We start from the raw sequence: 17,332 nt of genomic DNA on the forward strand, positions 1-17,332 counted from the left end.
ATTTTTTTTATTGTACTGTATATCTAACTGGATAATGTTAAAACGTAGTATTATATAGTCATCATAGTTTTAAAAGCATACCAAGACAAACATAATAGATAATCAAAATGATATTTAAAAAAAAATCATCATAAACCAGCAAATCTGAATTTTCATTATCATCCTAATCATCATCCAGCAATCGACCGATAATGTCAGTTTTATGAATAACAAAGACTGGAAGCTTATCAAGGCTCGGGCATATTCAGTGTTTTATCATTATCTTTTCAATATTATTTTCTATAGCTAATCAACTGTAAATAAACAAATTTCCGTTTATCTTCCCATGACACCCCACCTAAAACTGTTCTCTCTTGAGAACTACTAGTAGAGCACCAATCAACACAAAGCCTGGAAGCTTATACAGGCCCGGGGCTTGTTGTAATGTACCATGCACCAATATTTCTCCCTTCTTTTCTATGCTTCCCCCCTTTTTTGGGTGGAAAGGGCCTATCTGATCAAAGCTACCTACAAAAACAAGGAAAGCTTTTTTGAACCTTTAAGGCCATTGTTAAACAATGGGTGTAGCCTACATATAGCAAATGTTTCTTTAAATAATATAATAACAATATATAATAGTATAGACCAGTTTTGCGAACTGTCAAAATGTTAGTATTATAAAATATTAAACATAATTTATTACTTGCATTACAGGCTACATTATCATTTTCAAGTGTACCTTGTAAACCTGAAACAAATTGGAATGCCTCACAATTTTGTATGATCATTTATAACACTACCAGATCGTGAAGAATGTTCTTTAGGTCTAGTTATTTGGCATTTTCAGTCTTACCAATCAGGGGCGGACCCAGAGATGTCCAAAAATTGGGGCCGAAAGTTGGGTCGATCGAAACAACACTGTGCTCTGGGATCCGGGGCATTCCCCCGCAAAATTGTTGTGTTCTAGACGCCCGAAAATAACATTTGAGGCGTTCTGGGCTATCATTTTTTTTCTTTTTCTTTCTTTTTTCCCCCTTTTTTTACCTCCTAAAAAGGGGGGAGGGCGCGGGGCCGGGTCGGCTACCCCTAAATCCGCCCCTGTCAATATAATCACTATTAAAAGCTGGACATTTAAAATGATAAACAACAGAGCTCCTATACAGTCTCCTTTGGGTTATATTTTATTAGTAGATATAAAATGAGAATCATTACTTTCTTTATTTTTTTAGGCATCTACGTAAAATGGATTCACCTGTTTTTCCTAGATAAGGCAATCTAATCTTAATCAAGCTATCATCAGTAGGCCTATGTATGCATTTAGGTTCATTTAATTTACTGAGTACATGGTTAACAACATTAAAAGGGTACCCATTCCACAACATAAATTTTCTGTTTATCAGGAGTACACAGTTTATGGTCTCTTGCAACTAACTACAAATTCAAGAAATCTTATGGTTCCATGGAGCAAAGCTATCATAATGGATATATTGACCTGTATGTGTATTTCTACGATATATACTCATGCTTCCTACTTCCTTAATCCAGCTTCTTTAATTCAGCATAAACGTTTTCTTCAGTTGGAAGAAGTCCAATATAATCACCATCATCCTTCTTCAACTCGGCAACACCCTCAAACTCATCACTGCTAGCTTCATATGTGGCTGCTCTCTCGCTAGATGCAATGGTCTTGTCTTTGCATCTGTAATTTAAACATGCCAACGATTACTTTCAGCTGATATATTATTCACAATTTCAGACAGAAAATATAGAAAAACTACACAAAATTAAAACTTCTATTTATTTACATTGTCAGTTAACAAATACATTATTAGGTTATCAAAATATACAAAGTAAGCATATTTAATTTTCCAAGTTTAAGTAGTGGGTTATATTAATTAAAAACCAAAAACAACTTACCTTCTCTCAATGACTTCATAAATATGCTGTTCACATGGAAGTTGTTTCTGATTACCACCATCTTTAATTATCATGTTCATTTTCGCAAGTTCCACAACGTCCTCATCTGCAGAATCCATAGCGGCTGCACACTTGGGTGTGACTGAAGAAGTTGTATTACTGTGCCGTAAAAAAAAAAGATTATAAATAGTTACGATTGAACTAACAATAATCACTCAAAAAGCTGATCCAATTCATTTTCCACTTTTTCTCGTGAGTTTACCTATTGTTCATTTCAGTATATACGCGTTGCCTCGGTCCCATAATACTGTTATGAAAAGCGAAGTGTTGGACTTCTGAACGTCTTTTAACATTCCTAACTCCTGTGTCGATAACAAAAGGCTTTGCTTGGCTTTTCTTGTATCTGAAAAGTAAAATTGGGGATCGTTTGTGGCACAAATTTACGGTTTAGACCTGAACACCGCGATGATGTATTACAGTCAAAGTGACACTGAATTAAGGTACACTGTAACCTAATATCGTTCTAATGTGAAGACATTTTGCATTCTCGGAACTTATTTCTGCTATTTATCTTAATAATTGCCACTCAACTTGGCAGTCAAAAGTTTCCATTTTAGTGGCTCACTACTATCGACTTTACAATAGTTTAGATATAGGCATATATTTATTTATGTTACATGTAAATTTGGTAGGAGCTGTTACTGTTTCGTTCTCAATCGTGAGAGTGAAGGAAATTGATTATAATCAGATTCGAATTCTGGAAGCACATTATTTTCTTTGGGTAAGAAAAGTACTTTTAAGCAGGAGACTAGAATTTGATGGAATTTCTTACTTTACAGAATTCTAAATTTTCAAAGATTGACATTTCGAATTACATCAAATTAGTTCAGTTGATCTCTTTACAGAATCGGCTTGTTAAAGGTGGTTTTTGTTAGTGATATTCAATAGGCTTATATGAAATGGTGAACTCACTTAAATATAACAAGAATCAAAGTGACGCATAAAATAAAGGCAATCAATAAACCCATGTAAGCCAGCCATTCATTAGACCTCTCACCTTGAAGAAAAATTGATTACATAGATGCATTAACACACACATATATAAATAAAAAAAAACAAACCAACAAGAAAATCTTTAACATTGGTGGTGTACTTTACCGTACCTTCCGTTTATGGTTTTTACAGTCGCTTGATGCGTTCTTAACAAGTAAGCTAACGCTTAGCATTAGAAATGTACTGTGTTCAGATGTATTATTATCTTAATTATAATTTGTGTAATAGGCTAGTATACCCTTTCCGAAACTCACCATTTACATCATTTGCATATGCCTCAACCATGACTATAATCTCATCCGAGTAGTTACCGACCATATCACCCAAAATCATAGCCACCTGAAATTAAATAAATTGTAAAGGAATGTAAAATTATATTAACACTTATCTAAATCATGTACAGTATGATACCATAAGCAAATTATACAAATAAACATTAAGATTAAGTATAGCTCCTTTGTATTAGGCGTATGATTTGCTACACTGAACTGAAACATTAAAATAAGCCTATGTGTTCACCTGAAATATATATTCCATGTTTGGTTGGACAGTAACTTGAAGAAAATCCACCTGCGTAGCATTGGTTGTCACTGATATTGTTGTATTACCAAACTTAAGCACAATGTGATATAGAATGTCAAAGCACTGTTCATCATCTGGTGAAGACCATCTTGCTGATATATATGAAGAAGCCATGACGGATATATTTTCAGGTACATAAGAAGCTAACGATAGAAGTTTATGATAGAAGTTTACAATTATATGCGCTCGTATTTACTTTGCAGTATCGATAGTAATCTAGTCGTGGTCTGGAAAGAGCGTTTATGAGATACAAGAATGGGGATTATTGTGTTGATTCAAAATTTTTGAATAGCAATCATAGACTAAATAGGCCTAAATGAAATATAATCAACTGTCGGCCTACATCAATGTATTATCAGACAACATTCAAATAACACATATTTTTATTTAAAAGAAAATCATGTATTATCGCTAATGGGATTTGATCACATAAATAACCTATTATAGTTATTTTTGTTAATTTGTAAATGAATTCATCATTGCGTGAGAATTTGCAACATTTTATGTATGATTAAATCATCTTGACTCTTGTGAGGACGGGAAGCTACCGTTATGAAGATGTTGTTTATTGACTCTTTATAAGCCTATATATTTTAAATGGTCAGTCTATTTGATATAAGTTGTTATACAGTATATCATACCCTCTTTAACTGGCCAAATTGTAACAGGCTGACTCCACGCACTAGAGTAATTTGCGTTGTTTACAACTCTCGCATCCACCAGATATTCAGAACATTTTTCCAGTCCTGGTATCACTACGCGACTGCCCTTGACATTGGTCATGCTGTGTATGCTGTAACCAGTGTAACCATGGGTGGTATTCCTGGTGTTGTTGTTGGTGTCATTGGTAATCTTACTTGGTGATCTGCACCTGACTTGGTAATACAGAATCTTGACACAAAGTATGCGACCTGGGTCGTCATTTACTTCCTAGAAGAGGCATTTTAAACAGCTAACTAAAGTAGGCTAAGAAAGTATAACACATGCTCCAAGAACTGAAATGCATGCCATCGTGTTGGGATTCAATATTTTAACATCATCGGGAATCATTATCAGGAATTTCTTATATAGAGAATTATTTTCATAAAAAAAAAAATGCATTCGAATTGCTCTAAGTTTGCAGAATTTCAAACAATGATTTTGAAATAAAAAAGCAAGTGTGTACCATGTTACAGGTCCATTCCAAATTATCACCACTGAACATGAGGAATATTTTAGGTGTTGCAAGATAATGTTCTCAGTAACCACTGTGACCGGAATGTGATTTGCATACACATTTTCAAACACAACAAGCAGACAATTTAATTACATAAGGTTTCATATTGGTCTTTCTGATTTCCAGTAACCCATCATCTTTTTTGTCATCAATCATTCAAGTAATCATTTGATAGAAATAATTATCGTACCTGTAATTCTACAACAACTTTACTTTCTTTCCTTGATATGATTGTTGGAGATGGAATGTCCGAAGGTGCTAAAGGAAAGCATAACAAAGTATTTTATTAATATTAATATTGTTAGTTACAGATACAGGCCTACATTATTTGTTTACTTATATTAAAAAACATATAACATACAGTTTGTTTATTAATGAGCATTCATAGTTACAAACTACATGATGGGAATGACATCCAATAGAATGGAAATAATTTTGATAGTATAATACATACTTCAAGTATCAAAATGACTGCCATCGTGTTGGGATTCAATATTTCGACATTAATTATGTCATCATCAGGAAATGCACGCCATCGTGTCGGGATTCAATATTTTTACATTAATTATGTCATCATCAAGATACTTGTAGTATGTATTATACTAACTTATCTGAGATTAATCAGTGCACCTTCCGGTTTTTGGAAACAATTTAAGTTACATTAAACAACAATTTGACTTATTATGTTTTGAGTACTTGGAATATGTGGTGGTTATATTTTCCTTACAGATGTATAATAATTCGCTAATATAATTCAACTAAAGTGTAACAAACCTTCCCAATGCGTGAGAAACAATTTGTTTAATACACTATATGTAATTTTACAAGTTACACTATTCCTATGTGTGATGAACCTAATATTTTATTTGAAAAGAGTAGAATACAAACTTTAAAATATGTGAAAGAATGTTACAGTATAACAAAGTCATACAACAATCCCTCTAAATTTCCAAATATAGTGTGATTATAAAAACCTGCTTACAAAAATAACTTAGAAAACAAAAGTAGGGGTTAATTAAGTTTATTTTGCTACACATTATATTTCGAAAATTTCCAATTATAATGTAATTATAAAAACCTGTTTACAAAAATAACTTCGAAATCAAAAGTGAGAGTTATGTTTATTTTGTTACACATTATATTTCGATACAAATATAAACTATCAATTTTCTATAATGAAATCATGTATAATGTAGAGGCGTATGTAAGGTCATTCAGTCAGTCAATGATTATAATTTGTTTTGTTTTCTGGGATTGTTTAATGGGAATTTTATGTAAGCTGTAGGCCTACTGTTGCAAAAATATAAGGTTTGAACACTTGATGCATTTTGTGTAGCACAATTTATTTTCATAAATCATCAACATTGTTAGATATCTTACCCTCTTTAACTGGCCAAATCAAAACAGGCTGACTCCACGCACTAGCGTACTTTGCGCTGTTTACAACTCTCGCATCCACCAGATATTCAAAACATTTTTCCAGTCCTGGTATCACTACGCGACTACTGCCATTGACATTGGTCGTGCTGTGTACGTTGTAACCAGAGTTATCGACGATAATGGTTGCGTTGCTGTTACTATTGGTGTTGGTGTCATTGGTAATTTCATTTGATAACCTGCACCTGACTTGGTAATACAAAATCCTATCACACTGTATGCGACTTGGATTGTTATTTACTTCCTAAGAGAAAGGTCATAACATTGTGTAAAACTAAGCACAATAAGTCACCCGCATCTAGTATTTCAAACATAACAACAAAATAATATAATGATGATATTGATGACAACGACGATAAAATAATGCAGATAACAAAATTAAAAAAAACAATAGGCCGATTTCATATCATCATAATCATAATAATCATCATTAGTAATGCCTATTTTTTGAGACGCAACGCTTTTCACTACTGTGTACAATTTGCTTCTATCAGGGGCAGTTTTTTGTCTATGACATTTTCAAGTACTAATTGCAACCCTAACATAATCATAATGATAAAGATATTTATTATTATTATAATAATAAATATATTAATACAATATTGTTATTGTATTAATATATTTATTATAATAATAAATATATTAATACAATGATATTGATAATAATAACAATAATTTTAACCAAAATCAAATGAAAATGGTAGGACTTAGTAATTCAGTTAATTCTCCTTTTGTAAAACAATACCAATTATTTTGCATCAAACATAATTGCTAACTTCAAGATTTTACATCTCATTTTAACATTAGAGTCATAAAAAATAATATTTTAATAGAAACCGTATCACCTGAACTTTTATTACAGCATTAGTTTCTGTCCTTGACAATAGGTTTAAAGAAGGAGTGTCCAACGGTTCTAAAAAAAGAAGTGAAAACAAAAATCACACTATGTATGGTCAAACATATGAACTGCCTGATTTGCTTAACTCAATAATCTACAAGATTTCAAATGATAATCCTATACCAATTAACATAATGTTAAACAATTGAATCACAGGAAAATTGCATTTCTGAGTTGCATGCTTGAATGAAACAAGATTTTATAATATTGAATGATAATAAACATATTTCATTTTAATGAATTATGATTTTAAACATAATTCATGTTAATGAATTATATTTTTCATCACTATCCAAGAATCTCAATTGACGTTATGGATGTCAATATGACAATGAAAAACCACATTTCTGAAATCACTTTGATGTCATCTTTTATTATGTAAAATTCAAATCATCATTAAATACATTAATAAAACAGCTACCGAACAATTAATACTCATTATTTACCTCCCGGACTTCCACAGAAACATTTCAAAATTTCAAAATACGGCTGCACGTTTATTCACGAAATAATAAAAGTACTCACATATAACTGACACTCTGAAAGAAGTACACTCGATACATGTGACATACAGAATTATTTAGAAAATACTAATTATTGTTTTCAATTATATTGCAGATTATGCTCGGTATATTTATAATCGTAACCTGCGTTTCATTAAAAATCTCCTTCTGAAGCATCTTAAATCACACAACTAAAAGAACAGACCTTTTTTCTGCACAACGCTTTTGCCTTTCACAATCAGATCCAATAAGCCCATTGATTTAAAACATCTTTAAAATCACATATTGACTGAATCTTTTAGACTCTTTAAGTATATGCTAAGAAATGACATGAAAATGTAAGACCTAAAGAAAGAAAAAGTAAAGTAAGATAAAATCGATGTGATGAAGTGAAAGGGAGAAAAGTAAAATCAGATAATGAAATGAAAATAGGAATGGACAAGATAAGATGTAGAAAAAGAAAAGAAAAAAAAATTAAATTGAAAGATGAAAAGATAAAAATGGAAAAATAAGATTAAATGAAAAGAAAAGAAGAAATATACAGGAAAAGAAAAAAACGAAGGAAACTGATATGATCAAGGCTTTGCTGCTTATCCCACCTAAGATAATTGTCCCTTCCCACTGTTTGAACTAAACACAGTCGTTATGAAATGAAGTATTGCTGTACATCTTTTCCCCCTGTTGGAAATATGTATCTGTTTTTGTTGTATGTATTTTTAGTTGTTCTGTTGTTTTTCAATTTCCTAAGAAAGACAGTGAACAGCCAAGTGTTACCGTTTCACAAGTCTGCATCCCATCATAAGATATTTGAGCAGTTATGTGAAGTCAATGTCAACCATCTTGTGGACATCAAATTTCTAAATGCTGTTCAGTACCGGTATATGGCTTCTGGAAACAACTTTCAAAAGCTACTCTTGTTGATTTAGACCAGTGTTCCGCAAACTTTTTACTTCACAGCTTATTTACGATTCCAGGCACCAAGCTGTGGCCCAGCAGCCCAGCCGTGCCAACGACCAACATACCAAATCCTGGCAAGAACTTTTGATCATGAAGCCTTCAAGACGTATATACAATATTTTGACATCATCATCTGTTCTCTCAGTGATAAAATTTCATTGTATACAAATTTAATATTATTTTATTAAATAAATAATACTGTACATTTGTGTTCCCTGCCCCCCCCACCCCCCACCGAACAATTGTTGATTGTTGTTTTTTTCTACCATTATTCAACCAAACACGATTCAGCCACACACGTAATAGCTTTCTCCTTCTTCCAAAAACTTTTACGCACACTCTGTTACTCCGCAACTTTGAAAGACTACCTTACTATACAGGTATTATGTTTAGTAATAAAGTATCCACATACACATTCGGTTATCAAGAAATGTGGTGTTGTTTACTGTAGTGATCTTTCTTGGTCAGGTCTTACATTTATTTTTATCTTTAGCTCATTACTCATCCCATCATTCCTCCATACCAAATTTACTTGATCTTACAGGGTTAATACTAAACATAGTGTCTAGCTCCTGAGGGGGCATAGACACAAAAACCGCTTATAACTCAAATAGCACTCATCATCTGGCACTTTAGCAGCGTATGCAAGCAACGCATTCGCTGTAATAGTGAAGCGGCTTTATTAAAAACTATTTTCTCCATGATGAAACGTCTCTGTTATTTTTTTTAAATTTCCAGACGGCTTCGCAGCCCTCCAAAAATGTTCCAAATTTGGGCTGCGGACCATAGTTTGTGGAACGTCGATTTAGACAAGGTACAAATACAATTCTGCGTATGTTAAACCTAATCAAACTTCAATACTTGATTATTTCATATTTAGATATTTTTCCTCTGCCCTCTTTTTATATTCATCACAATCATCTAATAACATTCATATTTTGTGGTCCTTCTCTGATCACAATACATCAGTGAAACCACACTGTGCTTAAATTAAGTGGAACATTAAACTGTCCAAATGATAAAAACATATCTTTCAATACTGCGGGTCAAAACCTAACTTTTGTTACCGAATAATCTTAAAATTATATAAATAAAAACATGGAGGACACATTATTATTATTATTATTATTGTCTAAGAGTACTGAATTTTAAAGATAAAAGGCTGTTTGTACCTGAGCAAGTTGTATTGGCAGACCCATGTGGACTGCTTGGCCCATATATTATAATTCCATTGACTTTTCTTGCGTGGCGAGCATAATACGTAACAGACATATTCAGCATTAGGTTGCAGATTGTGTATGTATCTTCATCCGTTAGGTCCACCTCAGTGAATGAACTGTGAAGCATATCTTTGAAGTAAACTTTTCTGGCAACGATTGGTCCACTGCCAAGATCCTTGCTTGCCAGCCAGGTGATATTTAAGGTAAGCGTGGTTGCTGTCCTTTTGACCACTCTGGGTTGTTTTCCAAGGTACGGCAACGCTATAATAGTAAACAATTTAGCATAATCAACTATATATCAATCAATAAATCAAACAACAAATCGGTAAAGCCATCATTTAATCAATATTTGATGAAATAATCAATCAATCAACGCGCCATTCTACAGTTGTACAAAACATTGGTGTTTCCTTGAACTGTGCATTCCAACTTCTGAGGTTCTTAGTGTGGTCAACTTTACCAACAAGATCGAGTTTAGTGGGGTGGAATTGAGGCTCAACACGTTACCAACAAGATCGAGTTGAGTGGGGTGAAATTAAGGCTTAATCAACACGTTGATATTTATACTTGCATGTCTACGTAGTTTTAATTTGAACCTACAAAATTATGATTGGTTACATGAAAAAATAACTGTCGGTGGATAATAATTTTTCGTAATTGAACAAACGATTTGATTTGCAACAGCAGCAACAACAATAACTATTATTATTATTTTTGTATGTACACGTCACACTTGGAAATTTGGGCTGGGTCCCCGGGGACCTGCGGAAGCCGTAGTTCGGCAACACGATTTAACTACAACATCAAACGAATACAGATTGAGCCAGTTATCGAAAGTAGGTCCTGGCGTTCAAAAGGCAGGAACCATAACAATTAGCCAAACGCTCAAGCAGCTCAGCCAAATGCTCAGCTGAGACTCCCCTCTAAATATAATGGCAGATAATGTAAATTAATTGATAACAATATTATTAAGGTGATCACACTAATTCGACCGATGGTAGGCTGACACTAACAATGTGACGACCCCACGGACTGTCTGTGAAACGACTGTCGAGCTGCGGTCTCCATGAGTTTGCGCCACGTATTGTGTACAACTGTGTCGTAATTATGTAGGCTGGATTCTGTATGATTCATTTTCAACATACTATAGGCATAAATCTTTTAATGAATTCAGATCACTTTATTCGTTAATAGTTTGAAACTGTTTACCAATGCTACAGTTTGAACCAGTCCATGCAGGATCACAACCGTGGGAACAACTGCCATCCCGTCCGCAATGAGTTGATTTCTTACAATGGCACTGGAATCCACATTTATCTCCAAATAAGCCAGATTGACAGTCTAGATTGATATATTTTATAAATAAATTTAAAATGGTTAATTGCCTAATTTCCCCAATAGGTGCCAACACATTTATAGCATAACTTGAGATTTGTAGAATACATATTATTTTACAAATGTAATGAAACAATGTTCATTTGTATTCACTGGTCGTAATACATATTGTACAAACGTAATGAAACAATGTTCATTTTTATTCATTGATCGTTTTTTATTTATCAATTCATTATTTTCTTAACTCTATTTCCACTTTGCTGTGGGAAACAATGGATGGATCTTTGAAGAGATATAAATTTTATAAGCAACAACTACAATGTATATATATTTAATAAACTAAATTAAGTTAACGTTGTATCAGTATTAACAGATAGTGCTCGATATTAAGCTGTAGAGTTTTGCATATTTATATATTCCACAATGGTTTCTTGTGGCTTGGTTTTATGTTTTTTTCTCTCTTTTGTTGCAAAACCACCACATTTATTCATTAATGTCATATTTGAAATATCATTAAAATCATAATTGAACTTATACATTTACAATTGATATATGCCCTAAAGAAATTTACTTTTTTCGTGGTTTTCATTATTTTTAAAACATTAAAATTAATGAAAATTTAAAGAAATATACTATAATATTATTTTATTAAACCATATAAAATGACAATCAAATAAATTTATCACGAATATTTTGGTCATACCTGCGAACTTATACACATCTAGATGTGTATAAGAGACAGACACGTTACCAACAAGATCGAGTTGAGTGGGGTGAAATTAAGGCTTAATCAACACGTTGATATTTATACTTGCATGACCAACGTCTCTTACAAGGCTTTTATATTGGATAAATCGAGAGGTTTCACTCAGGCCGGAGTAACAAGACTCAATGATTCAGTTCGAACCTATGTGTGGGCTATTCTCGGAGCACAGGCAACAACGCGTACGTCGATTCTTGCTCGAGGAACGGGACTCGACGCGCAAAAACAGTTTTTAGTCAACGTGGAGGATGCGATAAACAGTCCGGTAGACATTCCAGACTCGATAGCGAGGTATCAAGACGTCTTGCGATTTGCGAGATCCCAAGTCAACTATGTCCTCGGATACAATCTCTACATGTGTCCGGCCGATATGGAACTGAGAATCACCACGACAACCGACTACAACAATAAAATCTTAATTGCAGAGCGAAATTTACACCAATTAGGATTAAACGACATTAACGAACCCATAACAAAACCCATCGAATCACTAGTGATTCCCATCAAACCAACACCGACTCCGATGTCGAGACCGACACCAACTACGATGCCGAATACAATACCTGCAGCACCGCCTGCGGCGTCGGTTACGACGCTTCAAGAGAAATCTACGATTCCAACACCAGCCACCGCTCCCGCTGATCTTAGCAAGACTCCAACACTCACTGAGCCTCCAAAGCTCTCCGAGCACGAATTCAACAAAGTTTCGATGGTGTTTGGTTTTGCAGTCGTTACTTTTTTCGTTTACGAGCTGATGAGGGTTTGGAGTTAGTTTTCACACACGCTACCAGATAATTGTAAACGATACCGGCAACGGCCAGAATCAACAACCAAACACGGTCGGCTACAAAGCCAACGACGTTACCGACTGTTTTAAGTAGAAAGCTTACAACAGCTCCGATAATTCCGGGTAACGCCAAAAGAGCCTTATCACCGAGCTTTTTCAGGATTTCGGCAAAGTTTTTCAGGTATTTTTTAAGCCATCCATCAGGTTTCCCAGGATCCGGTGTCGGGTTAGGAGTCGGTTCAGGATCCGGAGTCGGTTCAGGGCCTGGAGGAGGAGGAGAAGTCGAGTTTCCGCCGGTAAATGTCGTAATCAACGACGCAATGATCGAACCTATAGCCGTGGTAATACTAACGATAGTTATCCCTTGTTCACGAAACAAAATCCTTAATCTTGATCTCAGTCGTAAATCACCGCCCAACATTCTACCAATGGTACCTTGTATCGCCCTGACTTGATTCTTTGCCCTACCCGTATTAGTTTCTACAATTTGCAATATACCATCCCTTTCTATTTGTAAGTTTTGTATCTGATCTTCGAGTTGTTCCAGCTCTTCAGACGGTAAGTTTTGTTCCTGCATCTCACGCCATTCTTGTTTGTACTCTGATATTTTTTCGTTAATCTTTCTGAGTTTTGCCAGAGAAAGCGCGAGTTCCTCTTTGACCGTAGTCATTGCATCCATAACACCCTCGATTTCTCTAGCTTGGATATCTGTTTGAACACCTTGACTCGTAGATTGAATCATTGACTCGTCTAGATCGCTTTCGAGGTGTTCTATCAACAGAGTCGTATCTGTTGGATTTAAATCATCCAATTCAATCTCTTCCACTTGTTCGTATACGCTTTTAAGAGCTTGTCTCGAACCGCTAGCTCGACTACCCGAACTATAATCCCCGGCAATGTATTCTTTAATTTCTGCGGCGCTTATTCTAGTCGTCGAGAGTTTACGAAATCTTGCCGCGTCTTTTGACCAGGTTAACAATACTTTTTCGTTGTTGTTATTTATAAAAAACAATTCGTCTTGGTTCAATGCGTTTGTCCTGATTATAAATCTAGATTTGTCGGTCAGTTTAACCTCGTTATATCCTTCTTCCATAAGAAATTGTCTGTACGATTGCAGCCTCATGTTTAGTCTCACAAGATAGTCTTGATATCCGACAAGGGCGGCTTCTCTGTAGGCGATTCCGAAACCTTGACCGTTGTCATAGTCCCAATCGAGATTCGTTTCTTTTTCGTCATCAAAATCATCATCATCATCACGACCTTCGGCAAAATCGTGCATAGGTATATCTGTCATTTTATTATAGAGTGCAAACAATTAACAGATTAAAAAAAGTTGTTTATTATAAAAATGTATCACGAAATAAGTGCCAATAGATCGGTAAAAACCAAAAATACCGACCATAGAAACGATAAACGCGTCTTTACCACAGTCATGAACCAGATAAACGAAGCTGGGCCCGGCGATGTTTTGCGAGTTAGGTTTCCAGATCTCAGCGACGACGACGCTATAGTTCCGGGTACAGCTCGACTCGCCTTTAATCTAATTCTAACCTCGAGCGGAGACGTAAATCGAACAATCGTCAACAATATCGGTAGATCACTCGTCGAGAAAATACGTATAACTCTGGAAGGAAAGGAAGTTTTTACCCTCTCCGATTTTGACGTGTACAATTGTTACAAGGACTTGTGGAAGACAGATCACGTACGTCTCAATAGTTCGTATCAAGGCATCTCTAGCGAAAACGAACGAAAAATACGTGTAAACGCTGGTGACAAGGTAGTAGCTGCAACAAACGATATTCCCTATGCCCCTTACGACGCGGCCGTTGGTAATGCATACGGTAACAGATTTTGCATCCCTCTCGAATTGAGTTACTGACCGATCACATGCCCTTCAACCAAAAGATGTTACACGATCGACTCGAGTACGAAATAACGTTTAGAAACGCAAAGGACGTGCTCAAGACTAGCGACACTGCTGCAACCTTTAAATTGGAGGGAATCGTCGACACCTCAACAAATCTGTTTGGATTCTTACCCAAAAGTACAATTCTATTCTCAAAGATTTTAGAGAACAGGTTCGATGGGTCGCGCTCTTTTTCTGCAAAGACAGAGACAGTTTTTACGATTGTCTACGAGAGAATGATGTGATAAAAGATGTAGACGAGAAAAAATGCATCAAAGACAAGATTGACACGACGTGTTTTAGCAAGTTGTTGTTGAAATGTGATAGACCGACTCGTTGGGGGATTCACATTGGATAAATATATTTTATATTTATTAAAATGACTGATATAACGCACGAGATGCAAGCGCATGCAGAGCGAGCCAAGAGCAAGATCGAACTAAAGACTGACCCGCCTGCGCAAGCGCCTGCGAAAACAAAGCGTAAACCCAAAAAGAGCGTGTCAAACCCCCCAAAGACGGTCGAGTCGACTGCGTCAACTGAGCAATCGCTTACACCCGAGCAAGCTCAAGACATTTCCAACGAGCTAAAAGACCGAATAAAGTCTGTCGTGAGCGGAGGTAACGCGCAATACTACTTTGGACAAGAATATACCGTAGAGCAAATCGAGTATATGTCCGAGTCGGAAATTTCCAAGTTGTACGCAATGCTAGAATCTAAAAAGGGTAGTGACGTGACAAAATCACTCGGTAGTAGCGTGATTCACATGTACGCCAAGACTATTGGTTATATACTTCCAATCGATTCGACCGAGCAACTTGGTAACGATCTCGAAAACGATCGGTTCTTGATGGAAGCATTGAATCCCGTTTTGGAGCGTGGCTCGCACCGATTTCGGTCGCGATGCACACGGCAAGACACGTGAAATATGAACGATCGAGCAGTAAGCAAGAGGTTTTAAACGCAACCCAAGATCCCGAGAAATCTACGATTACTGTCTTGCCAGAGTAATTTTACTGAGTAATTACTGAGTAATTACTGAGTAAAAAAATTACCAACATTTAATAAATGGACGAAACGATTACGCAAGTCACGAAAAAAAATCCCAAGCGAGTTGCGGCTGGTAAAGCAATTGCCGAGAAACGACGACAAGCCTCGGACACATCGAGTGTTTATAACGTAACGTTTTCGAGTTGTATTCCATATCTAACGCTTGTCGCGTTGGGGTATCTAGTCTACAATGCATTTACAAAGCCAAGTGTATCCACTCTGGTTAGGACGGCAACGTCGGTAAAGCCGGCATCGCTTGTAAAAACGGTTACGTCAGCAACACCGGTAAAACCAGCAAAGCCAGCAAAGCCGGCAACGCAAGATCCGTTTGAAATGTAATTAAAAATTCTCTTTTTTAAAAAAAGTATGAGTGGCATCGATACAAACGTAATTGTAAACAGCTTGTACGGCGGAGCGGTTGTGTCTACGTTGACGGTTGGTTACGTAATGATACTGAAAAAGGTGATGGGAAGCAAAGCACCGCTCATAGACAAGCTGACTATTGTCGATACGGCAAAGCTCGCGGGTCTAATAGCGGCTTCAACACTGACCAAGGACATGCTGGTGGCTAATGGCTACATTCCCGATAAGATTATTAAATAAATACTATAATTAAAAAATGGCAACCGTAGCAATGATGGTTGGTGGTGCGATCGTAAACGCCCTAGCTTTTAGCGGAAGCAACTTTTTTTTTAGTCGCATGAGCGGTAGCGACGAGGAATGGAAACGGCACGATTTAGCCTTGGAACAATTGTCTCAGGCTCGAGATTCGTGGAATAAAAAACGAACCTCGCAACTCGATTATCTCAACGAAAAACTTGGACGCGAGCAGCATGCCGAAAGAACCTTTGTGTATAAGAGACAGGCACGGAACAGGTAGAAAAATAGATGCAGATTCCGGCCTACAACTCGAGCGAGAACCGCAGCTGGCCGACTTTTATACACCTAGCGAATCGCAGCAAGATGCAGAGCTGGTCGGTTTGGTCGCTGTATTGAGCATTATCGCGTACGTGTCTATAAAATATTTATAGTTTTGTGTAAAAACTTGTAAATATGAGTACAAAACGTGAAATACGCAAACTCGAACGTGTATACTACGCTCCTCAACATTTATGGAAGGGTGAGGGGGCCATCGATCAACTCGTCGCCAAGACAAAGATATCGCGAGATGTTGTTAAAGAGTGGCTGTTTAAACAGAGCATGTGGCAAATTTATCTTGCACCACCTAAACACGTACCGAGCGTACCGACGAGGCAAAGCGTCTCGGTAAACCAAGCCCATCAAGCTGACCTACTCTTTTTACCGCACGATAGGTATAGAGGAAAAACGTACAAGTATGCCTTGATGGTCGTCGACGTGGCGAGTAGATACAAGGAAGCGGAACCATTAACGACCAAAAACTCGTCAGAGGTTGCACGAGCCTTTGACAAGATTTATGCGCGTGAGTTGACATGGCCCGAAACTTTACAAGTCGATTCGGGTAGCGTCGATTCGGGTAGTGAATTTAAAGGTGAAACGTTAAAAGCAATGAAGGGGTATAATGTACGTGTGAGCGTGGGAGAACCCGGTAATCACAAATCGCAAGGAATCGTCGAAAGGTTCAGCAAACTGTTTCCGCATCAGTATGCGCGAGAAATGGTGGATCCGACAAAACGCAACGTGGAATGGGTAGAAAATCTAAGACCCGTTTTGGACGAGTTAAACGCTCAAGGCCCCGACGAGGCCGTAC

At 36.3% G+C, this 17,332-nt stretch overlaps 1 protein-coding gene across 1 annotated transcript in view; it reads right to left on the reverse strand.

Moving 5' to 3' along the window:
• Positions 1-53: 53 nt before the first annotated feature.
• Positions 54-17,332, reverse strand: part of LOC117100556 — a 26,683-nt gene continuing 9,404 nt past the window's right edge. Inside the window, exons 5-16 of the mRNA XM_033240330.1 lie at positions 10,972-11,103; positions 9,715-10,023; positions 7,030-7,097; positions 6,128-6,428; positions 4,938-5,005; positions 4,173-4,461; positions 3,469-3,674; positions 3,204-3,288; positions 2,869-2,953; positions 2,159-2,299; positions 1,897-2,055; positions 54-1,678 (exon numbers count right to left, since the gene is read on the reverse strand). Of these exons, the coding sequence (XP_033096221.1) occupies positions 1,516-1,678; positions 1,897-2,055; positions 2,159-2,299; positions 2,869-2,953; positions 3,204-3,288; positions 3,469-3,674; positions 4,173-4,461; positions 4,938-5,005; positions 6,128-6,428; positions 7,030-7,097; positions 9,715-10,023; positions 10,972-11,103 (2,006 nt within the window). The 3' untranslated portion in view covers positions 54-1,515. The remainder of the gene's footprint in view (positions 1,679-1,896; positions 2,056-2,158; positions 2,300-2,868; positions 2,954-3,203; positions 3,289-3,468; positions 3,675-4,172; positions 4,462-4,937; positions 5,006-6,127; positions 6,429-7,029; positions 7,098-9,714; positions 10,024-10,971; positions 11,104-17,332) is intronic.

The sequence above is a fragment of the Anneissia japonica genome, unplaced genomic scaffold, assembly GCF_011630105.1.
Source record: "Anneissia japonica isolate Jap-2015-1 unplaced genomic scaffold, ASM1163010v1 scaffold685_len2926416_cov193, whole genome shotgun sequence".
Lineage (NCBI taxonomy): Eukaryota > Metazoa > Echinodermata > Crinoidea > Comatulida > Comatulidae > Anneissia > Anneissia japonica.